This window comes from Molothrus aeneus, chromosome 18, assembly GCF_037042795.1.
Source record: "Molothrus aeneus isolate 106 chromosome 18, BPBGC_Maene_1.0, whole genome shotgun sequence".
NCBI classification, from domain to species: Eukaryota; Metazoa; Chordata; class Aves; order Passeriformes; family Icteridae; genus Molothrus; species Molothrus aeneus.
Genome location: NC_089663.1, coordinates 7,291,165 through 7,315,305, shown reverse-complemented (window position 1 = coordinate 7,315,305; position 24,141 = coordinate 7,291,165). Strand labels below are relative to the sequence as shown.

Genomic DNA, 24,141 nt, shown 5'->3' with positions numbered 1-24,141 from the left:
GCAGCTCGCTGGCGGGCGGCGGAAGGCCCGCCCCGCCGGTACGCCGGCCAATGGGCGCGCGGGCCCGCCCCGGCCGCATCAGCTGATGGGGCAATGTCTGTTGACAGGAGTCGCCCGGGCCGCGGCGCTGGGGTGAGGGGCCCGGGACGGGCCGCGCCGCGGGGCCGCCGCACCCCCGGGCCTCGCCGGCCGCCCCCGCCCCGCTCCTGGGAAGGCAGCGGACGGAAGGAGGCCGCCCCCGCTGGCTCTCCCGGCTCGGGGAGGGGAGCGGCCCTGCGGGGTGGGGGCGCAGGGAAGGGGCTGGGCTGGCTGCGGGGGGCCGAGCGGGAGGGAGGGTTTGGCGGCGCCGCACAAAAGGGAGCGGCGGGGCCGGGAGAGCCCCGGGGCTGCGAAGGGGCTGCGGGGCAGCGGTGCGCCCGGCCCGGCCCGGCCCCGGGGGGGGGCCAGGGAGCGCTGTGCCGCCCCGGGTGCCGTGTGGTGATGGGGTTTGGGTTCGCTTTGTTTGTTTTTGTCAGATGTGAATCCAAATGGAGCAGTCGGAAGGAGGCGAGCAGAGCCAGCAGCAGCCGCAGCCCTGGGGGAAGCTGATCCGGCTGGGTGCTGATGAGGCAGAGCCGCACGTCCTGCTGCTGAAAAGAGAATGGACCATTGGGCGGAAGAAAGGTGGGACAGGGACGGGCTGCGCTGGCCTGGGGCGGTGGTGGGGGACAGCAGCCATCCCCCCTCCTGGCCTTTACAGCGCTGGGAGCTGGACTGAAACTAGCTGGGTTTGGTGCTTCCAGCTGTTGGAGGTGTTTGCCAGGCCCCCCTGAATTCCCAATTTACCTCAGCTGTGCGAATAAGTAGTTTTATGCTGACCGTTTCTTTTTCGGTAACTTGTGACACGTTTTAAAGTCAGAGTGCCTTTTTAGGTAGTCTGGTAGTCTGTGGCAGTTTGTGTAAATAAGGAAACCCGATTGTTGATTCAGAAGTTTCTGTGCTTCAGTCTTGTTTACGTTCTAGTTTCGTTTCTGTGGTTAAAATAAGTTGGAACTGCAATGCAAAATGCTTTGTCTTCACAGAGAAGAAAACACCCACATAAAAGCCCTTAATTCTTCTGGCCTTATAAAGACTGCCAACAAGTACTGAAAGTTTCTCTGAGAGTCGATTTGAAAGCTTTATTCCCAGAGTCTAGGACTTGTACTACTTGCCTTTATTTTAAAGCATTTCATGCTCACTGTATTTGAAACAAGGACTGAAGTGGTTTAACTTTCTTTTAAGCTGCCTTGACAGTGCTAATTTTCTTTTTCCTGTTCATCAGTTCAGGCTGTTTGGCTGATCAGTCACTTCCTGTAATTAGTTGTGAGCAAACACCAGATGCTATAGCTCTATGAGAAAGGCAGACAGTGTCTTATAGGGAAAATGTTTTGCAAATTTAGAGTTGGTGGTATTTATTGAGATTGCTTATCATTAAGCTGTGGGTAAATTCTTCAAGCTGGTGTCTGTTTGAGGGTTGTCTGGTAGAAAAAAAGGTGAAATTTTTCTTGTTCAGTTGCAAACAGCTTTCCATAGCTGTTTGCTAATGGATTAGTTAAATGGATGGTTACTAGAATACCAAATTGTGACTTTATAAGCAATATAAGTTAGCTGCTTTCCAGCTGGATCTGTTGTTGAGATCAGTTCACTCACAGTGTGAATAGGTGGAGGGGAATCATGGTTGTTAATTATAGCTTTGGTGTAAGCTAGTGCTTTGAGTCCTTTGTGAGAGATTGTGGAGAACCTTGAGTGTTGCTTTGAATATTCAATGTTAAAGTGAGGTAAAAAGACAAGATTTTCTCTGAGCCCTTGAGTTGTAGGTAGGAAGATTTTTATCACTTCATCATGACACTTCTCCTGTGTACCCCTAAGTCTTAGTCCTGGCTGTGTAATTCTCTTCAGTTTTGTTAACATAATAATGTTGTCAACAGAGATGAGGAAAGCTTTCCTGTTTAAAAACAAGCAAAAGGCTGTGAGATAGAACAGGATAATAATTTTTACGTATTTTTTTAATACCAGTTATTTGTTCCTACTACTTCCCCCCAATACATCAGAATAAAACAGAAGTTAAACCCAATGAAACAGCATTACAATGATGTGGAAAAAGAGCTGCGTGCTGTGACATGTGTGCCTTTAGGAGTTAAATTGAGCACCTCAGATATGTGTGGATATTTCTGTAGCACTCTAGAACAGAGTAATTGTGATTTGATTTCCATCTTTGAAGGCTAGGACTGGGGGAAAAAGGGAACTGAAAGATCTTCACATGGTTGCAATGGTTATATCAGCACATGGGGCTATCTCACCGCCTGTATTTATGTGTCTCACACTAGGCTCTGTTGCTGCCTGTGTGACAGCAGAAGTTTTGAACTATTGCAGATGTACATGAGTCAGTTTATGTTGCATTTATAGCCATGTAGAATGCTGATCTGACTGTGTAATGTGTATTTTTAAGCTTGCTGGAAAATCTTTCTTTTTAAGGCTGTGACTTATCTTTCCCTGGCAACAAGTTGGTGTCTGGAGATCACTGTAAAATCATAGTGGATGAAGAGTCTGGTCAAGTGTCGTTGGAAGATACAAGGTTGGTTTCTCAGAATGTTCTTGGAGCGACTTTGTCAAAAGCTTAGCAGGTTATACTAACCCTATTATACTAACCATAATATATTTAATTGCCTTCAGGGTTGAAACAGGGATTGAACATGATATCCTTCACAATCTCAAATGTGAAACTTTCCTCTTTATCTTTGTACATCATGGGCACATTCTGCTGGCCTGCCAAAGTGCCCCTGATGGCAGCTCTGCCCCTGCTTTGTTGTCATCTGCAAACCCGAAAAGGGTGAATTCCCTCTCCTCTTCAAGGTTGTAATTAGAGATAGATCCAGGATATCCAGGATAGATTCCTGCAGGGTTTATACTCCCAGAACCTGTGGGACAGAATGCTAAATTTTTTGGGGAAAAAAAGATTCGCTGGGAAGTCTGGGAAAGGTTTATAGTTGTCATTCTCCAGTATAATCCTAAATTTCAGGATGTTCCAGACAACAAACCAAACCACGTTTGCCTGTCATGGCAGCCTCAGAGTGTAGCTATAAATCTCACCTGAGAAACTGTCCCTGGCAGAATTGGTTTAGACCAATGTTGTGATAGAACAAGCTAAATAAATTGTGCATGTTGCAGAAACATTCCTGCCTATTTTTTTCCCTTAGCCACCCCCTGAGGCAGAAGGTGCAGCCAGCTGAAAACTAGCAAAACCAAATTAATTTTGTGTATAGTATATTCATGAGAAGGTGAGGCTTGTGACAAGGTAGTGTAACAGAAAGGCTGCACCATGGAGCATTGCCAGGGAGCTGCTTGTGCCTGTTACCCTTCTGTGAATCTAACAAAGAGTAAATCCCTGGAGTGCTCTCCCTCTTGTGAGTTGAAGTGTGGCTGCCAATTGCTGAATCAAGAAACCAAACAGGTTTGATATGACTGCTTGCAGAAAATCCTTCTGGTTCTTCTGGGTCTTCCAATGTTTGTGCCAAATAGCAGATGAGTCCCAAAAATCAGGCTGAAAGAAGATGGTTCTTGAATGTTTGAGTTGGCAGTACAGATGCTCAGAGTCACAGAAAAATACTGCAAGGTCAGCTTTTTCTTCTCTGAAGTGGAAAATAATTTGGAAACATTGCTGTGGTCAAGCTCAGATTTTTCTGGTGAAGAGGAATGCATTGAAGGAGGGAGTGAGTGTGGGACAGTCAAACTCAGTGGACTTTGTTTCTCCGTGTCTAATCCAAAGAATATAATCAAATATATGTAGATAGCCAACATTTTGTCTTCTGATAGCATAATGAATCCTTGAATGTACTTTAAAAGAATTACCCGAAATTTGCAAGTGAAAGAAAATGTGTAGAGCATTCAAAATTATTGAGTAAATAAAAGTTTGGAAGTAGCAAAAGCTAAAAGTTAGCAAATAGTAAAATAAAATACTCAGACTCGCCCTCTTTTGGGATATGTTTTTGTTTTATTTTCCAAACCATGCAGTAGTTGCTTAATACTGCTTGAAAGAAAACAAATTGTACAAGCTGACCTAACACAGTGGAGCAGCAGTTGGGTTTCTTCCAGTAAAATCAGTCCTAAGATTCTCCGTTTTGAAAAAATGTTAAAGGCAACTAGTGTAATTTCTTGTTATTGTGTAGGCTTTTTCCTTTTAAGATTCTAAGTAGTAGGTGATGTTTCTGATCAGGAAACAATTTAGACAAGGCTGATACTCATATGACAGGCAAGCAGATACTCTCTGGGTAAATCAGAGGTTGATCTGCAGTTGGTGCTGGTGTCCCTTCTGCTGCTGAATTCTCCTCACCCTCCAGTCAAAACTATGTCTATGACCATTGAGAGAGTGGAGAATTACAGTATAGAAGGGATTCTGTACCTTAATAGAATTCAAAACTCATTTCAGTTTACAGTGTGTTCAGGATTATATGCACTTTAATATCAGATAAGTGTTAACCCAGAAGCTTTAGCATAAACTACATTCTTTTCCTGGATGGATGCAAATAAATAGGAGAAATTATTAGGCTGGCATTTTTCTTGGAAGGATATAAAAGTTTCTTACAATACATAGATCATTCATCTACTTCAAAAGTAGCCTTGTTCTGAGTGAAGCTGTTCATATCAATTCTGCACCGCAGATGGGATTGGGAAGTAAACAGAATTTATGGTTCATTAATGAAACTGTAGAGTCATCAACCACATTGGAATTGAGTCAAGACTTGACTTTTTTCGTTCACTGATTAAAAAAGTGACATTGGAACATTTTGTGACATAGTTTCACAACACGTTTTATATCTGATAGTACTGTTTTTCTTCTCCACTTGAAAAATGGTACAGCCAGTTGGCATCAATTCAATATCTAGTCCTAATGAATGGCCTTTGTATTTGGGATTCTCATTGTACTTTCTACTTATTTTATAGGGAGCTTAATTTGAAACACAGAAGAATGTATAAATGTCATAATTTATCATGTGTGTCTACCCACAACATTAATCTGGAATGTCACTATATCTGTTAAAAGCCTCATGCTAAAGCCTGGAATTGGAAGTGAAAGGCTGATACAATTAGCTGGGATAGCTGAATAATTTTTTCCCTTTGGTTGTTGGCTGAGAGATAAATACAACTGCTTTCATTTACCGATGCATTGAAGAAAAGCTTATGATTTTCTGTGTCAAGTGATATCCATTTATTCCTATTTCATTTGGGTCCATGTGTGCCAAATAATTCATTAGTCAGCTCTCACTGAAGTCTCTGTAACTACACAACTGAAAAGATTTGGCTGTCTGTGGTCAATTTGATTAATAGGGTCTTGCATAGCTATTTCTGCATCTTGCTTTGTGAAACCAAGCCTGAGTGGGTTATTAGATGTGTCATATTTTGGGCTTTTTCCTTTCCCTAAAAATACCTTGTGTTATTGTCCCCCAGAATAATCTTGGAACTTGGCAGTCATGACAGAGTTACTGCATAAAATACATTATTGGGACATTTCCCCCCACCTATGTTTAGTGAAATGTTGGGGCTAGGAATTGCCCGTAGAAGTTAAAATTCAGTAAAAGACAAGTCTTGTTACTTGTATTCAGCTGATTTATTATAAAAGAAGGTCTAGAACACTTGGGGCAGATAGGAGATGCCTTCTGGAAAACTGAGGAGGTCAAATTTCATGTTTCCTAGTTTTGTTAAAGGACTTCTGACAGGTTTCAGAGGTCGGTGTAAACTTAACTATTTATTTGGCAATCGAAGGAGATACAATTTTTGCTTCAACATAATTTTTTTAAATGTTATCGCTACCATCAGTATGAAGTAAAAAATCAGTGTTGTTTTTAACAGAGGGACTGAAATTCTGTTTTCCTCTTAATTGCTCACCTTTGGCAATCATTAGTGATTTCTCTGTTCTGCTGGTTCTTCAGTGCTTATGTCTTTCAGCCTAGCCAACACCTGTATGCCTGAGGGGAAAAGGATAAGCTAGGAGTAGTTTTCTTTCTTGTAGGAGCAGCTTGACGTTTCATCAATGTGGCCCAAATTTTTTTATTTAATTTCTTGAAAGTTTAAAGTAGCATCTCATTTGTGTTGGATTAGTTGATTCAGCCACATAGACTGTGGAAGCAGCTGCAGCAGCAAGACCAAGAACTGATACCTTGGTCACGACTTGCTGTAGTGCTTCCAAAGGGCTTGGTTTTCAGTTTGAACCTTGAATTCATACTTTTGTGTTAGAAAAGACAAGGGGGAAGGTGTTTATTTCCAAAAAACTCCCCTGCAGTGAGGGCCAGTCCACAGTGCCCTGGGCATGGGCCGTGCCTCCAGGAGGTGGCAGCACAGCTTTGCTGTTATTTCTTGCAGCTGCTCTGCAGAGGAGGAAAAGCAGGTATTTTCTGTTCATTCATATTTTGTACCAGTTGCTGAGATTTTGAGTGGCAGAAGTCTGAAATTCGAGAGGGCTGCAGCCCTGAGGGATGCTTACTGCAAGTGAGCTGGAATTATTCAGTACTTGAATAACTTGACTTTATTATAAAACATTAATGGCTTGTGTATACAACATCCCCCATAGTTAAGGGGATAAAGAAATTAATCAGCAATGCTCTGCATTTTCGTTTTCCCTAGTTTAATTTCTTCTACAAGTATTTAATTTTTTATCAATAACAAAATAATTCATTCCAACTCATCTTTCATTATATATCACTTTTTTTCACCTTGTTAACTTCTCAATTTCAAGTTGCAAACAGTCCAAGTAAACTCACAATTTTAGGTTTTTTTCCTTTTTGAAGGAGGAGGGGGCAAAAAAATCAACACTGCATGACATCCCTGACTGTACAGGAGAAGTTCCTTTGTCACAGAGCATCTCAGGAGATTTCCAGTATTAAATGGAAAACACAGCCTGGAACTTTTTGAATAGAACTTGTATTGTCCTTTTGGTTTTATACTTAAAGTGTGGAGACTATTGTACAGAAACAATCATCTGATTATTTGGGGACATTAGCCAAATATCAAGGGTCTTTTGTCTGTCAACTGCCATCTCTTTAACCGGTAGTGCAAATGAACTTTGAAGTTCCAGTAGCTCTGCATTTCTGTCTTTGGGAGAAATTTTTTGTTGTTAGACTTTTTTTTTTTTTTTTTTTTTAATTTTTAGTCAACTTACGTTTTTAGAGGGCAGCCAACAGCTTTTCTTCTTTAAATGTATCTTGTGTTTTCCCTTCCTTCTCCCGTGTAATTATGAAAACATTTATGCTAAGTTATCTTTTTTCTTTACAGTACTAATGGAACAGTAATTAATAAACTGAAAGTGGTTAAGAAGCAGACATACCCATTACAGACTGGGGATGTGATCTATGTTGTTTACAGAAAAAATGAGCCAGAGAACAGTAAGTGAATAATACTTTTTAAATGGTGTGCTTAGTCATTTTCTTTTGAGTCATGAGGGAAAAGAAATATCAGTATAATAAAATTGAGTACTTCTGCTTTAAAGAGAAATGTGTTTAAAAACAAGTCTCTGGAGAAGAGGTCATGGATGTGCCAGTTTTTACAGAGACAAATCTGAGCAACTGTCTGAAATTTAAATGTGCCTAGAAGTAATTTTGGTAGAACTAATGCATGGAATGGTAAGTAATGAGGTTCTAATCACATGTCCAGTGCTTCTTTTAGAAGTCAAATTGCTGGGGTAGTTAGTGATACTTTATATATCCCAGTGAAGCAGTTTTTAGCACCAGTAGGAAAGGCTGCAAAAGCTTTGTTTTGTGTATGTAGGTTTTTTGTGTATGTAGGTTGGCTTTTTTGTTTTAAAGAGGGAAGAGGCAAAATGGGGGGGAGATGGGGAAAGCCTTACAGTGAAAGTAGAATTGATAAACCTGGAACAATGCTGTATTTACGGTTTTCATACAGTAATAAACATATAAACTGTTTATTTAAAAATTCTAGATACATACTCACTGTTTAAATACTTCCTTTATGAAATTGCTGTTAATTTATATACAGACAGATTTATGCTGTCTAGTGTAAATGTTACATGAAGCAGTGATAAGCTGTATTTTTCTGTCTGTGGAGTTTATCTCACAAATCCTTTCTGAGCTGGCACTATTGCACTTTATGCTGCTTAGATGAATCACTTGGGTGAATTTTCCAGGCAATGAACTGAATCACTGATTTCTGTTTGGGTTAATAAGTACTTAAATTACCAAGCCTCCAGTTTTGCTTTTTCAGCTTTTCTATCTTCAAACACAGAGGAAAAATTTAGGGCATGCCTGTTTGGCTATTCTAAGTCCTACTGAAGGAGACACAATTTTAACTTCTGATCAGAAAAAGGATTGCTGCAAACTAAGACAGTCTTATTTGCTTGTAGGTGGTTGGTGGTGACAAAAATGTAGCAAGGTAGAGGAATTTTTGGAACAATATTAAATTCAAGTAAGATTGAAAAGAAAAGGATATTATCCAGTTGGTTTTATTAATAGATTCTAAATTAGTTTCTGGCTGAAACTTATGGCATGTCCCAGTCTGTATTTTTGAGAGTTCATGTATCTCACAAAGAAATGAAATAATATTGATTGAAGAGGTTGAGAAGTGAGCTCAGAAATAATAAGCTTCTTCGAAGAACTTTGATTCAAGTATCAGTAAAAATACAGTCTGTTCTGACAGAGCAGATTTTAGGTTTAAGAAATGATTAAGCCTCTGGTTCCATGGCTGGCACAAGTTAAACGTCACACAAAAGCTGCTCTGCCTGGTTTCCTGGGAAGAAAAGATCTTGCTGTGCTGCTCCTAATTGCCTCCTAAGTAGGAGTATTAACATGGTACTATTGAGGTGACCCCTCATTTGCCTCTTCCATTGTCAGACACTTTAGGGATGCAGCCACTTGTGAATAGAAGTTGTTTATGTGGGATTAAGTGAATTTTTTGTTTCAAGAGCATGATTAATATTTTTAAATCTCTTATGATTAATATTTTTAAATCTCTTTCAGATGTTGCTTATCTTTATGAATCCTTAAACACAAAACATGATGCAACTCAAGAACCAGTAGGTAAGGAAGTAATTCAAGATCCATGGAGAGGAGTAAGCTCCAATGACTAATGTAACCCTCTTGAGAGAGTTTGATTCCTTGGAATTTTGAAGCCATGATGTGTTGATTGTCACAAAGATATTTTTCTTTCCTTTCCCCCCTTCCAACTGTAGAAGTTAATGTAGAAAACCAATGCCATGTGACCAAAGATACCTCAGGTACAGGAAGAAGTAATGATGAGACCCAAATTACCTCATCACTGTCAGCTACTCAGTCTTGCTATGAGGAACCACAGCCATCTACTTCTACATCAAACCTCTTTAATGCTTCTCCTACCTCTCCAGTTGAGTCTGCATCTGTTCAGCAGGATAATCCATCTACATCTGGTGAGACTTGGGTCAAGTAGTTAAAGTTTGATCGTACAGTCACAGAATATGCTCAGTTTGGAGGGGACCCATCAGGATCACTGAGTCCAGCTCATCAACTGTTACTCCAGTTTTTAATTTAAACAGATTCATCTTTTACCCCTATCTCGGTCTAGAATTTGCCTTGTAAAGTTCTAGTGAAAATATCAGGTGGATATGTGCAGTTTAACTTTCTCTCTATGGACAGGCAGGGATGGATGAGTGCAGGAATTGTGAGAATTCCTGTATGCATTTGTCAGCAGTTCATGGGACCTCACTGGCTCCTATGGAAACAAAGCTTTCCCTTTGCTGTGATCCCAACCTGTTACGTGTGATCAGGATTGCATAACCATGGCCTGGCATCTTTGTCAGGAAGACCTGGTGTGGATAATAGTCTTAAGAATAAATACTCCCCAGCTGAAAAAGGAATGGGGATTTTAAGTAGGGTTACACAACTAATAGGTTGTTTTTCCCCCAGGTTTTCCAATTAGCAGATTGGTTCAGAGTGTGTTTAGTAAGTTACGCAGACTTTGCTTTTCTGCTCCACTTTTTCCTATTCAGATGTTTGGATTGATGCATCTGCCACATCAGTTTGAGTACCTTTTGTTTTCACACATCCCATAGCTGTGTGCAGCCATGTTCATATTTCTGGTTTTGTTTTATAGGATCACAGTCCTCAGTTGTCACTCCTGTGCCTGCTTTCCCCGTCTCAGAATCCATGTGTGTAAGAGCACTGCACGACAAGCATGAAAAGGTGGATGTGAATGCTGAAGCTTCTGCAATTGCTCCAGAAATCACTGACAAAGAAAATGCAGAATCAGATTCTCAAAGAACAGGGGAGGAGGAAGGTTTGGAACCTGCTAAGAAGAAACGAAAAGGAGGCTAGTATACTACAGTATTCTGCAACTTAACCCTCACCCCCACCCCTCCAAACTGAATTACAACAGCTGTCATCAGTCCTTCAGCTTGTTTCTTGTGTCTCACTTGCTTGATTTCTGGTCCCATGAAAATAATGTCTTCAGTAGCAGAAGCTGTAGTGTGTAAAGCAAGAACCTCTTTTGGGACTGTTGCCAGTGAACAGTCAATCAGTGCAGATCTTTCGGGGATTTTTTTAATACTTGAATAAAAATAAGTTAAAAAAAGCTTTAAAAACTATCTCCTTCTGTCTTTGTAGATGAAGATACTTGTCCAAATCTTTCACCAGCAGCTCCAAGTGAATGTATAATTAAAATTGGCTCTGAAGATGCAAAAACATCAAATGTGAAACCAGATAAGATGGAAGAGACGTTAACTTGCATTATCTGCCAAGAACTGCTGCATGACTGTGTAAGGTATGTAAGAGTGACAAAAGCTTTAATCATGTGGTAATAATGCAAGACATTCAGTGACAGCTGTTTGAGGAGGTCAGGATAATCAGCATTTTCACAACCCTCTTGATTTTCCTTTTCCTACCCTATGTAGATAGTCAAATTAATGCTAAATAGTTTTTTCAGGGTTATGGATGTATCTGAAAAAAATGAAAGACTTGTATTTTGACTCCATTTCTTTCTTTTCCAGCCTGCAGCCTTGTATGCATACTTTTTGTGCTGCCTGCTACTCAGGATGGATGGAAAGATCATCTTTGTGTCCAACTTGTCGTTGTCCAGTAGAACGTATTTGTAAAAATCACATATTGAACAACTTGGTTGAAGCTTATCTGATTCAGCATCCAGGCAAGTTGAACAGTGTCTGTGGCAGAATCCAATGGATTTCACACATGAGCTGTATAACTGATGTCAGGACGCAATGTTGTCTATAAAATACCTATAAAATGTGTGGTTTTTAACCCTGCTGTTTTCTCTGACATGGCTTGTCAGAAAACAAGTGCATTTAAATGACATAATAACCTGTGGAAGGTAATTTAATAATGTGAGTGTGCTAAGAATGCTTCATTTTAATTTGTTACTTCATCATGAGAAGGATACTTTTGAAAAACATACTTGCATGTGGATTTAACTAACGTTGATCATGACCTCTTTAAACAAAAACAAAACTTAAGTTGCCTGATACTGGACCTCCTTAACAGAGAGGGAAATTTAACTAAGATGATCTAGAACTCTCTCATCCAAAACCAAGACTTTGGGAAATGAAAACACAGTAATGGTAACTGCATTAAGAAAGTAGAGTGCAGATAAGAGATGTGGGGTGTTATTTTCTCTTGAAATTGGAATTTGGTTCTCCTGCCAGATAAATGTCGCAATGAAGAGGATGTTCGGAGCATGGATGCCAGAAACAAAATTACTCAAGACATGTTGCAGCCTAAGGTGCGGAGATCCTTTTCAGATGAGGAGGGAAGTTCTGAAGATTTACTGGAGTTGTCTGATGTAGATAGTGAATCCTCAGATATCAGGTATGTCTGTTTTTAGGTTGTATGCCTATGTTTGAATGCACAGACCCACAAACTGAGCTAGTTTTACAAATGCTCTTATTGCTGATAGTGTTTCCATGATCATTGCCAGGACCTGTTTGCAGATTAAGTTCATCCTTGGTAGTTTTGCTGGCCATCCTTTTGAGCCTTGAGCCATCACCAGAAATATGAACTTCCTAGAAATCCAGTAAGATTCAGTTTGTGACCAACAGTTCTGTATTGAATCGTGCAATAAAAAAAAGACAGGTTTCTGGCTAAGATCTTATCAGGAGATAAAGAAGTCCATGATCCTATGAATGTGTTTGCAATTATTGTGCTTTATGTGGCTGCTTTCACTTGGTGTATGGTACTAAAGCAGATGATGCTTCACTCTAGGAATTCCCAAGTACTAAAATACCTCCTCTTTTTTTTTTCAACAGCAAACATTTTTTTGCTGAATATCTACAGGGGAACAGAAGAATTCTTGTAGATAACTATTCCAACTTTGTTCCTCTCTCTTTCAGTCCCATTGCTCTTTTTTTCCTTTACCTTTTGGTTTAAAACTTCTTGAGAAATACTACAAAACCCAAAGCTTTTATCTGTCACAGCTACAGCAGAGCTAGGTACTGAGTTACATAAGCTTTCATCTGTTACTGAACGAGGAAATCCTAAATTTAAACTTTGAGAGTCTGACCAACCTTGTCTAGCATAGTGCCCTAAGTTGTATTTGCATTTGTTTGGTATAATTTCATATTGTTCTTTCAGTCAACCATATATAGTATGCAGACAGTGCCCAGGATACCGAAGACACTCTGTTCCAACTGTGCCTGGCACAGGCCAGGAGACAGAGGCAGGAGGAATGCAGGCTCTGGGAGATGCTCCATCAACCTCTGCCAACTTCCCTGCAGGTCAGTGTCACATTGCCCCAGCAGTGCAGCACTGAAATACTGCAACTCAGACACTCAGGGCAGAATCACAGAATGGCTGGGGTTGGAAGGGCCCCTTGAATATCATCACTCCCTCCCACAGGACTGTGAGAGCAACTCCACACCAATGTCTTTGCAAATGCAGGATTTGGCTGTGATTGTCCAAAATGGGTTGCTGATGGTTGATGAGATGGTTGAAAAGTTCTTAACCTTTTTTACATTCTGAAATATTTTACACAGATGTGCAGTTCAGAAGTTTGAATGCTGTTTTTCTGCTGCTTCACAGAGTCTTTGTAAAAAGGTTGCTTGTTACTTCAAGATTTTTATGTCGTTAATATTCACTAAGATTCCTCATCCAAATTGCACTTGTGTAAATTGTTCAATCTTTTTTTTTAACTTATCCAGCTGTTCAGGAATATGTGTGTCCCGCTCAAGGAAGTCATGTAATATGCACCTGCTGCTTTCAGCCAATGCCTGACCGTAGAGCGGAGCGGGAACAGAATCCTCATGTTGCTCCTCAGCAATGTGTGTACACTTTTTATTTTATTTTCTACAGAACTCTCTCATTTATTATTAAACTTAAATTTACTTGGAAGACTGTTTTTTGTATGAATCTTCTTTATTTGGGTGCTTGTAGTGACAGCATGCAAGAATCTTCCTTTAAAGAATTTATTAGTCCTTTGAAGAATGTATTTTAAATGAGAAAGTTGTACCTTTTTTCAACCAAGTTTATTAGGGCTCTGTTGTTGCTGATTTATGAGAGTGGTAGCTGTTGAGTTTTGTTGTGTTCAGGTCCTTACAAGGGTTTTCTTTGTTATTTTACAGGCACAGTTTGTCTGCAGCCCTTCTGTCACTTGTACTGGGGCTGCACTCGCATGGCGTGTTTTGGCTGCTTGGCACCATTCTGTGGTACTGTGGAGTAACTTTTGCTTATCAGCCTGTTCACTTTGCAATAATGTCTGCCTGTCTTGAACTTCAAGTAACTGAAGAGACAGATTAGTTTGTAGCACAGTCATGCAAAAAGAAGCAAGGCCTGTGTCCTCACATCACAAACACAAAAAATTGAAGTAGCGTGTGTCTTAACTTTGAGAGGATTTAACTTTGTGTCTTCATACAATATTGGGGTTAGAAACTACACTCACTGAGCACAATTCTTTCCACTATAAAAAACTATGGTGTATTTCAGTCAAGTAAGAGAATCATACAAACCAGTGCAAAAGCACTGAACATCTGATGGTATCGGATTAGAAAAGAATCTTGCCCTCTTAAACATGCAGACTTCTGAAACTCAAGGTTTTTTTGACATTTAAAAAAGTAAATTAGAACAGTTGGAATGACTTGGCTGCCGTTTGGAGCTAATAGAATATGCTTTATTAGCACTGGTGATTTGTGCATCTTGGTAGTGTTTGTGGACTGAAGCTGAAATTTTAAAATCTCAGTATCTTGTCTGTGCCACTAGAAGTTACAAATCACATGCATTAGCACATGTTGAGTGCAGTCATGTACTTGGTGCTCACATGAGCCTCTGCGTATTATTTCAGGAAACAGAAGAACCTTCAGAAAATGTGTGAGGGCCACAGGGTTTGGGCAAGAAATAGTAACTTTTCTTCTTCTTCTTCTTGTTCTGATTAGAAATAAATCTTGGTGATAAGTGTTTAGATGGAGTCCTGAATAACAACCACTATGAATCAGATATCCTAAAGGTATGTCTAAAAATCATTGTGTGTGATAATAACAAATGTACAAAGTTTAAGATGTGCTCACTGATGAAATAGAAGTGATGTGCTGCCTGATACTTACAGTGGCAGCACTGTGTCACTTGCAGAACCTGATTCTAAAAGCCTGATGAAATGAGCTCCAAATGATCATCCAAGATACCATTTAAGAGAAAAGTAATTCAATAAAAACATGCCAGGAAAGCAATGCTTGTTAAATGTTTTGTCCCAGACAAGTTAAATTTCACACTAACTTGTATGGAAAATACTTTGTCCATACTATAACAGGGTTGCCTAAATTAGGTAAACTGGGTGAAATCTTGATTTGAGGTAAATGAGAATGTGACTGGAATGAATCTATTTGCAAATTTTTTTGGCAAAAGTGGAGATCTGAAAAAAGATACTTAGTGGAAGATTTTATTGGTGGTCTAAATGTATCGTGCTAATTAAGTTACAGGTATTTAATTTTTTCTTGTCATCAGCATAAACCCATTCTGAAAACATATTTCCAAATCTATCAGTAACTATCTGAGAATAAATGGCTTGCTTGCTCTTTAAGATTGGAGATTTTTCTAGATTAAACACTTAAATTGCTCTTTTCAGGATTACCTGGCATCCAGGGGTCTGACATGGAAAAATATGTTAAATGAAAGTCTCTTAGCTCTTCAAAGAGGAGTTTTTATGTTGTCAGGTATGTGTTGTGTTCGGTTTGCATGTGCATGACTCCTTGTCTGGGTGTAACTCAGCCATGTTATCAAGAAGTTTGGAGTTCTGTGTACAGAACCAGTGCAGTCCTGGCTCTTTAGTTAAACCTGATTCATTAAGCCTTACATTTTTACAAACTGATTTTCTCCCCAGATTACAGAATTACTGGGAACACAGTGCTTTGCTACTGTTGTGGCCTTCGCAGCTTTCGAGAACTTGCCTACCAGTACAGGCAGAATATTCCTGTTGCTGAATTGCCAGGTGGGGATTGTTTTGCTCAGTAAGGAGGGGAAAAGAAATTAAAAGAGTTAACATGAGTTTTATCTTTGTATCAGTGTTATTTTGGCACTTTCATGTAGCCCAGTGCAAATCTTGTTGCAGGGCTAATGTCTTAGCTCCTTGCTTTACTTGTCAGCTGCTGAGCTTGTGTATAGTTATTTTCAGACTCCCTAATGGAACCTTTTCTTTCAGTATCATTTCTCATCTGTAGAATATCTGCAGAGTGAAAAGAGGATTTCAGTAAAATGAGAATATAGTCAACCAATTAGCAGTATAGGAACCAATTGCTGTAATTAAATTTTTCCCTCTTAAATACATAAAATGATGCATCTTCTGAACAATTTAACACTTTGCCAGCTCTCAACTAGGAACAAGAATGCTTTTATAAACTGATTCTAAATATTTGCATTTACAATTTTAGTATAAAACAGCATGCAAGCAACTGTCCCTCATTCAGACCTAAATTAGTTTGGGACAGAAGCTGTTCTAACAGTTTGCTTTTAAATTTGACTTCTGTCAACTTAGCTCTTGCTGTTAGCAGCATCTTCCCAGTCTTAAGTTGTTGAGATCTCTGCTTGTGCTGCTGTGCATAATGAGCAAAAATTGTGTACCTGGTTTGCCCTTAGCATTAGTTTTCAGTTCAGCTGCTGGACAGCTGAGTTGTAATGTATGTGAAGGTGGAGGAAAGCAGCAAACTCTACCCAAAATAATAATTTTTCTTATGTGTGGAAATACATCTAGACAAATGCTGAGTGTCTAATCAAGTCCATCCCTATTAAAATAAATGGTAAGACTTCAGTTGACAGCACTGAGAACCAATTACTTTCTTCATAAGCCTGCATTACATTAAAAACTAATTTTTTGTCCTTCACAGAGTGTTTGCTTTGTTTCCAGAAAGGTGAAACAATATAGTTCTACAGTCATTTCTTGCCAATCATATGTTGTTTCTGATGAGTAACCACCATTAGCAGTGGCTTAATAATCTGGGTCACTTTAATGGCTTTTGTAATAAATGCAGCATTTCATTTGCTCTTCTTGTAGTGACTGTCACGTCACGTCCTGATTGCTACTGGGGACGCAACTGTCGAACTCAGGTCAAAGCACACCACGCCATGTAAGTTCTACACTTTGGAAGGTGGTTTTGCTTTGTGTTCCTTAAAAAAAACAAACCAACAACAATCTAAATGCAGCCTTTCAAGTGCCAGAACTTGCAGCATAAAGCAGGGTTGGGTGAGCATAGGGGAATTTTTTGTCATTTTTGTTCTTAACACAACTTTGAAATGAGCCCTCTGTGCATCAGGGCACTGCCAGCACTTGTAGGTTGATGTAACCCGTGGCTGACACTTCTTGAGTCTGTTTTTCCACCCACTGGGGTGGAAGGATTCTTTTAGAGAAGTGCAGCTTCCATTGAAGGAATCAATTGGTGGGAATAATTAGCAGCAGGAGCAGCTTGGAGCATGTAACATAAGCCACAGCAGGTTCCTGAGGAGTTTGTAGGTCTTACATCTCTGACCCAAGGAATGTGGCATGCCTCAAAAATTAAATACTGAGCCTGAAAAGAGATTAACCCTCTACTTGTCAAGAGTTTTAATACCAGCCTTGGACTCCTGGTATCTGGTGAGAAATGTCCTTTCAAAGTAAATCAAGCTTCTCGAGTAAAAATATCAAGGCCTCTGATGACCAATGCAGTTTTATTCTTATAAAAAGATGTACATGTAGTAAGACAAATATTAAAGACTCATAAAACAAAACAAAAATTTTCTCCCTAAGAGCTAACTGGTTTCAGAGAGGGTTGAAAAATCCTTCTTGCCTTATGAATAATTCTCTAAATTCTCAGTGTAATTTAAGATAGAGGAGCTGTTACCCCTTATTGAGAAATTGCCTTAATGAATAGAAGGTTCTGCAGTATCTTTCTAATGTTGCAATGTACATACCCACTTAGCATAATTCCTTTAATATTTCAGGTACTGTGGGTTGAAAATAACCAGTCTGTGCAGCTCAGGCAAGCAGGATCATAAGACAGACTTGTAAAATATTCATCTGCAGTCTCTTACAAATTCAAGGGTTTTACCAAATAGCTTTCAAAAATAATTTTGGATATAAGTTGCAGATATAATTTGAAGTACCACTGCTATCTGTAACTTCACATTATAGGACAGCCTGTGATCCCAGAGGAGATTTTGTTTTGAAATGTTAGCGTTAATTCAATATCAAAGTACTCACCAGTCATCTTTGTTCATGTTGTGGATAATTTCATCTAGAATAAAAATGACTCAGGGGTTTTTTCCCTTCTTTTTTCCTTCTTTCTTTTTTTTTTCCCCAAGCATTAGTCCTTCCTTTACTGGCTACTACACTTAGTTTCTAAAATCCATAAAAGCAAACAGTCCTGTCATACCACTCCTTTATATCCAGATAATATTTTAATTTTTTTAATTGAGCTAAATTGTCCTACTAAGTAGTTAGATTATGTGAGCAAGGTTTTTCTGGTCTTTGATCTAATCCAGCTGAGGGGGAAGTTCAGGGTCTCCTTTGCACCATTTCCTCCACATGTAATGACACACTCAAGTTCTCTTTCAGTTGTGTGTGAGGGTCCACATGGCCCAAGCAAGAGAAAAACAAGGAGTGAACAGTGAAATATTTTTGAGAAGTGGGAAGAAGTGCTTGGTACTAAATTATGTTATCTGTTTAATCCGTGAAGACAGATTTGCCATTCCCATAAAACTTACAGGCTGAGAAAAACTTCTTCTTTCCAGAAGATTCTAAGCCACTAAGAGAATATGTTTATGTTGAAATATAAAATTAGCCTAGTTAATTCTAGTTCTTAATGATTTGTGTAATGCTGTCTACTAAAAGTTACTAATACCTTGCAGGGGAAAATTAAATCACCGATTCCTGTTTTAATTGCCTTCTGGGTTTGAAGTATGCAGAAGCATAGAGGAATGCTTTTTAATAACAGGTTTTCTGAGTGCATAATAAAACTAATGAGGGTTAGGCAGGAGAGATGTTGAAAATCCTGTTACATGTAAAATGACAGTAAAGTATGATCTAAACAGGTTCTGAAAAAGAGATTTTAGTGTGTAAATGGTCTGCTTTAGACTGTTTAACGTTTAAAATACCCTGTGCAAAATGATGAGTTGCTTTTGTTGCCTGACTTGTGAGAACTTTGTTACATTTTAATATTCTTATGTTTTTCTTTATTTTAGGAAATTCAATCACATTTGTGAACAGACAAGATTCAAGAACTGAAAACTTGTAGTCTGTAGAGAGGGGACAAAAGCCTGTTACACTGCTTGTACAGTTTAAGGTTTCAGGGGATCTACTCAGTTCCCCCATAGCAGGGAATCATTAACTTTTCCATCAGGTAACCTGATGTGAAATTTTTAATTTGTAGAATTTTACAGCTGTACATGAATAAGGTAGATTTTTTTTTCCAAGGTAGTCCAGCAAGCATTGCATTCCATGCTCATGACTACAGTGTCCCTGTGTCACTTCAGTGAAGAATACAAACAAATCACACTCACAAAAACCAGCCATATCTTGGGATGACCTAAGAATAAGGAGTGTATTTGCACTACTTGTGAAGAAACTAAGAAAAATCGATAGACTTAAAATAGAGAAGTTTTGTAAAAGTATCTGATGGGTATTTCAAGAGCCATTAATATTTAAGAAGGATGCTGTCAGTGTATATTTGTAACTGCATTTTGCGGTAGTCTGATATTTTGTTGCTACCCATTGCGTTTGGGCTAGAAACCACATTAATATTCCTTTAAAAAAAATCCATCCAATAAACAGCTGTTTCAACTTAAAGCTTCTACCATATGTGTAGTGTTACAGTGGAGGTAGTACAGTTTCCTTTCTTAGTTTAGACATGTTGATGTTTTTATTCACGTGAAATTACAAAAAGAATTGCACAAAAATTTGAAGATCACATTTAAAGGTGGGGTGATACTTGAAGCAGAACAGACATCTGCTAATATTACTTCTGTAGTGTTTTATATCAGAAGACCAAACAGTGCTTTTGACATAGAGCAGCCAGTAGGACACACTGGTTCTTTTTTTTTTGTATTTCTTTTTTGGTTTGATACCATGTGCTAAATATGTACCTCTGCAATGCAGCTGTTCTCTAGCATGCATACACTGGTGAAAATGTAGAAAAAGCTATAACTTAAAACAGAATATAGCAGCTTTACTGGAAGGAACAATCTTACAGAAAATGAGTGAATTTGGACAAATTGTAGCAATATGGAGGCATTTCTGGATAGGGATAAAGATAGGGGCACACTGGTGTCACTGACATAGGAAATGTAGATTTTATTTTCATGCCTTCTGCAGAGCTCATTCAGGAGATGTCCCAAGTGTCATTAAAAACAAAGAAATCCCAACTTTCCCCCTTCCCTACAAATTGATATGATCATAATCTGGTTGCTAATGTTTGACAAACCTCGACTGGGACCAATTTTGTTCTTATCATACCTGGAAGAGTGAAGCAGAATGAGAAGAAATCATGCAAAGTTACCTCTGTAGAGACCATGTTGTTTTAAGTATGCCTTATTTTATGAGCAGGATTTATACTTGGATGTTAAAAAGTGTACACACAGTATCTTGTGATATAATGGAGCACAAATGATGCAGCACATCACGTCTACTGGTTGCAGTGAATTAAGCAACTATTTCCAGTAATGCACATCTTAATAAGAATGCTAATTAGAATGATGTCTTTCTGTTTAGATTTTTTATTTTTGAAAATAGCTGTCGCAAGGATGGGTCTGTTGACCATGCCCTTATGCTATTAAAAATACACTTTGGTGTGGACTTCTCTTTCTAATCTCTGGGCATTTTCTCCTGTGAGTAGGATTGAAATTGGATCTGGAATATTACTTGAAACTTCTTTTAACAACAACAGTGTGTTTCTGTCTTTTAGTATTAACAATGTTCTGTTGCTTCTGTATTTGTATTTTATGTTTAGATTTTTTAATGGTTATTGTATCTTCTCAGGACAACCATTCCCAGCTGGTTTTGATCTCATTTCATCTCTGGCTGTGCATGTAGCAAATTGAGTGCAGTTGTGGAGATCAAGCCTTTGCACACTATATGCAGAAATGTGCTTTACATTTTCATTCACCACTCCCACACCCCAGATGGGCTTTCAGCACAGCCTTGTCACTGTGCTGGTGTTCAGGCCTCTTGTGCTGAAGTTGTTTTGTTGGTCAGGAGTAACTTGCACTCACTCATGTTTGTGTAGGGGTGTATTGTGTGACCATAAGAGAAAAAAAAATTGGGGAAAAAACCCAAACAGCAGAACTCATGTGCTTAACATCTAAAGTACCTGTGCAGTAGATGTTCTTCAAATTGTTTTTCTAAACCCCTCTTCCTTTTCCCTGTCACAGGTAATTAATCTGCCTTTCTATGCATATAAGGTTGCAGTAGTGCAATGGAATGAAGGGATTTTTTTGTCATTTATATTGTACCAGGAAGAGATCAGAAATTGGCTTGCAGATGGGGAAGGTGAATAAATCCTGATCTTTATATGCTCTTAAGTAAGTAAGAGTATCTGTCATGGGTATTACATACTCTACATTTGACCTTTTTAAATGTATGGTTACCAGGTGATAGTTAATGTGATAAATGTATGAACTATGCTTGGTGTAATTGTTTGAATACTTTAAAGGTGCAGCATATTTTTAACCTGTCTAAAGCACATCCCCACCTCCTTTATAAGAGATGTTTGGAAGCTGAGCATGAAATGTGGTAGAATAGATGTGGAAACCAAGGTGATTATGATAGGATTTGACATAGTGGTGAACAAGGTATATAGTCTCTCTGTTTGAGAAAAGTTCTTTTATAAAGAAGGTGGAGAGTAGTTCTTCCAGTTCTCTTTTGTGGTTTATTTTTTTTTCTGAACTAAGAAGTTATTAATTAAAAAAAGAAAAAAAAGCTACTGAAGTTGTCTGTTTGTGTTTCTTCTGTGGCACGTACTATCACCACAGAAATGGATGTATGCAACACTTGCTAATACTCAGTGAAGCTTTTAGTTATTTGAATGTTGAGATTTTACAAGCAAATACCATCCCTGAACTTGTAGTAACTGAAAATGGCCTGAGTTTTTATGTCATTCTCAAACTTCCTTAAAAGTGTCAGATGATACTGCAAAGGATCATCAGAATCCCTACAGGATGTATAATAAATCATATGAGCAAAAGATTATTAAATAGAAGAGGGCTTAAAGATGCTTACAAATTAAAAAGTTTGCTACTTTAAAAAAAAGTAGTTATTATTTTAGTTTCTTGCCACACCATAAACACCAAAGTGACAAGTATTTTACCACCTGATTTAACAGCAGCCTGGATGAAATTACTGTAATACTGTGTTCATCTTTATTACAATTGTATAAATTATAAGGTTTCAAATGACTACTGTTAATACAGCTTTTTCTGCACAGAACTTTAACCTTGCTGAGTAAATAGGAGGACTTGCCTGCCCTGTTGTATCTGAGGTGGAAGACAGCGATGCCAGAGTTAAGCTTCAAGTTGCAGTTTAGCATCCCAGGATTTTTGTGCTGCTGCCATTCCCATACTTGAAGCTGGATACCCTTTAATGTTTTAGCTAATCTATGTTGCTGTTCTTAAACCAGCTGTCAGGCTAAATTTAAGTGAAACTCAAACTCAGGTTAAGTATTGTAAAAGTGAAAACACTGTGTGGTTCTGTGCACCAGAAAGGTGAGCTGATAGCCTTTAAAACTGGTAATTTTGGCTGGCCTTGCACTTGCAGTGGTGGATTTAAATTATTTCTACTCCATTATGTCCACAAATGACTTGTAACTAATTTAGTTTGAGGGAGCTGCTGCTTTGGGATTAATGCACTATGGAGAAATCAGGTCTGGCACAGCCAAAGCTCTTCCAAGCACTTTATGCATAAAGAAAGAGGAAAAATGTTGGTGGGATTGAAGGGAACAAATGTATGGCCACTGGCAGATCCTAGAGCCCTTGGAGTGGCTCAGGTACTCAAATTCTGCAGGATAATTTCTGCTTAAACTCTGAAACTGTTTTCATTGTATTTAACAGGAAAAACTTGGTATTTGACAGTCCAAGGTTAATCATTAGCTCTCTCAGTCACCAAACAAAACACATGCATTTGGTACCAATTTCTAGTCTTCAGTAGAACTGTGTAGGGCAGATGGTTTAGCCTGCAGCAGGAGCTTAGGGAAATAAGTTGATTCAACTAAAAGGAGTTAGGAATTTGGGAAGTGAATGCTTATTCCAAATTATGCTCTGAAAATGTGGTTTCTTGTGGCCCCTTAGAAGTCTGCTGGAAAGGAGCCTTATTTTTTATGGTCTGCCCACTTAAAAATAAGTCAACAGTCACTGAAAGTTAGGAAAAAACATGTTGATTTGAAGAACATGTGAGGATTTTGCATTTTTTCCACCTATTTTATCTAACATTCCTTCTGCATGATGTTTGGGAGCTGAAATACCACTTATACAATTCCAAGGAATAAGTTCTGAAGAAAACTAATTATACTATTTCCCACAGCAATGCTTAATATGCAAAGATTGCTTCTAAATCTGCTTTCCAGGTCATCCTTCTTTTCTTCACACTTCCATTTTGACTTTCAATGAGGTAATTTCACCCTTAAGCTCATTAGTTTCCATAGGAAATGAATTATAAAAAATGCTAAGTGTGCCATATGAGGTTTAACATCAAAGACATTTCTAGACAGACCATGAATATATGTTGAAGCTGTATTTAGTCTCTGTTGGGTATTCTTTTCAGTGCTGCTGAGTTTCACTTGCTTTCATTAGGTAAGTGTTGGCTTAGGACTTAACTTTTCTTTTCCCTTGCAATTTGAATTAATCTTTAATTGTTTAGAATAAAATCTACTGACTGGACTGTTTGAGTCAAATGTGTTTTGTTAGGGCTCATGTGCCACCCTCCTGAGGGGGGAAAACCCCAACAAAAGAGTTCTGAGTAGAAAGAGTTGCAACCAACTGCTCTTAACAAAAAGTTAAGAGTTCTGAAAGGAAACCATCAGTTCATGTTTTTCTACTAAGTTATAAGTGGGGTTTTCTTGCTAAATGCTATTCTAAGTCTTCCAAGTTAGGATGCATTACCTGGATGTTAAATCTGTTGTTTTCCCTTTGAGCCTCCATTCCCAACCAGTTCAAGTACCTGACAGTAAGAACCTCAGCACACCAGATTCTTGTCAGCTTGTATGGCTTCAAGCTTTTATTTTGAAGCACTGTTTGTACAGGGAAAAAATAGGGAATTCCCATATATTTTTGTCCCATTTAATCTACCTAACACATTGGCTAGAGGGTTTGGCTAGTTTATTCCAGAATAATTCATTTTAAAAAGAATAAAGGTGAGTACTACTCAGTTTTGTTGAAAAGAATACTTCTCTTTGCTAGCTCCATAATAGTTTTTTTACGTTTTTTCCCCATGCAATTGTGATTGGAATGATTTTTCCCCTCTCTTCAGTGAGTGTTTGGAGTGCTTATCCCATTCACTGCTTGGTTACAGAGCACAGAATCACAGCAGCAAACCCTGCACTGCACAAGGGTAAAACTGAATCCAGGCCCATGCATGAGGGATGAGGTTTTCTGTCATTAAAAGTGGCAGCATAGCTCTCCAAAGTAATAATAGCTGTTAGGAACAAAATAAATGCCATAAGTAATACTATTTCAAAACTAATCCTAGTCAATATTTACA

The 24,141-nt window shown here is 38.7% G+C and overlaps 1 protein-coding gene across 1 annotated transcript; it reads left to right on the top strand.

Annotated features, from left to right (window-relative positions):
- The first annotated feature begins 80 nt into the window (after window positions 1-80).
- On the top strand, window positions 81-21,373 carry CHFR (checkpoint with forkhead and ring finger domains). The gene is made up of 18 exons (XM_066562225.1): window positions 81-132; window positions 516-663; window positions 2,494-2,593; window positions 7,285-7,394; window positions 8,982-9,041; window positions 9,194-9,406; window positions 10,090-10,305; window positions 10,599-10,755; window positions 10,982-11,136; window positions 11,651-11,813; window positions 12,576-12,718; window positions 13,142-13,261; window positions 13,562-13,645; window positions 14,369-14,439; window positions 15,055-15,142; window positions 15,310-15,417; window positions 16,477-16,549; window positions 18,639-21,373. Exons 2-18 carry the CDS (start codon window positions 528-530, stop codon window positions 18,679-18,681), a joined length of 2,040 nt encoding a protein of 679 aa, XP_066418322.1. The 5' UTR covers window positions 81-132; window positions 516-527; the 3' UTR covers window positions 18,682-21,373.
- Window positions 21,374-24,141: the final 2,768 nt, after the last annotated feature.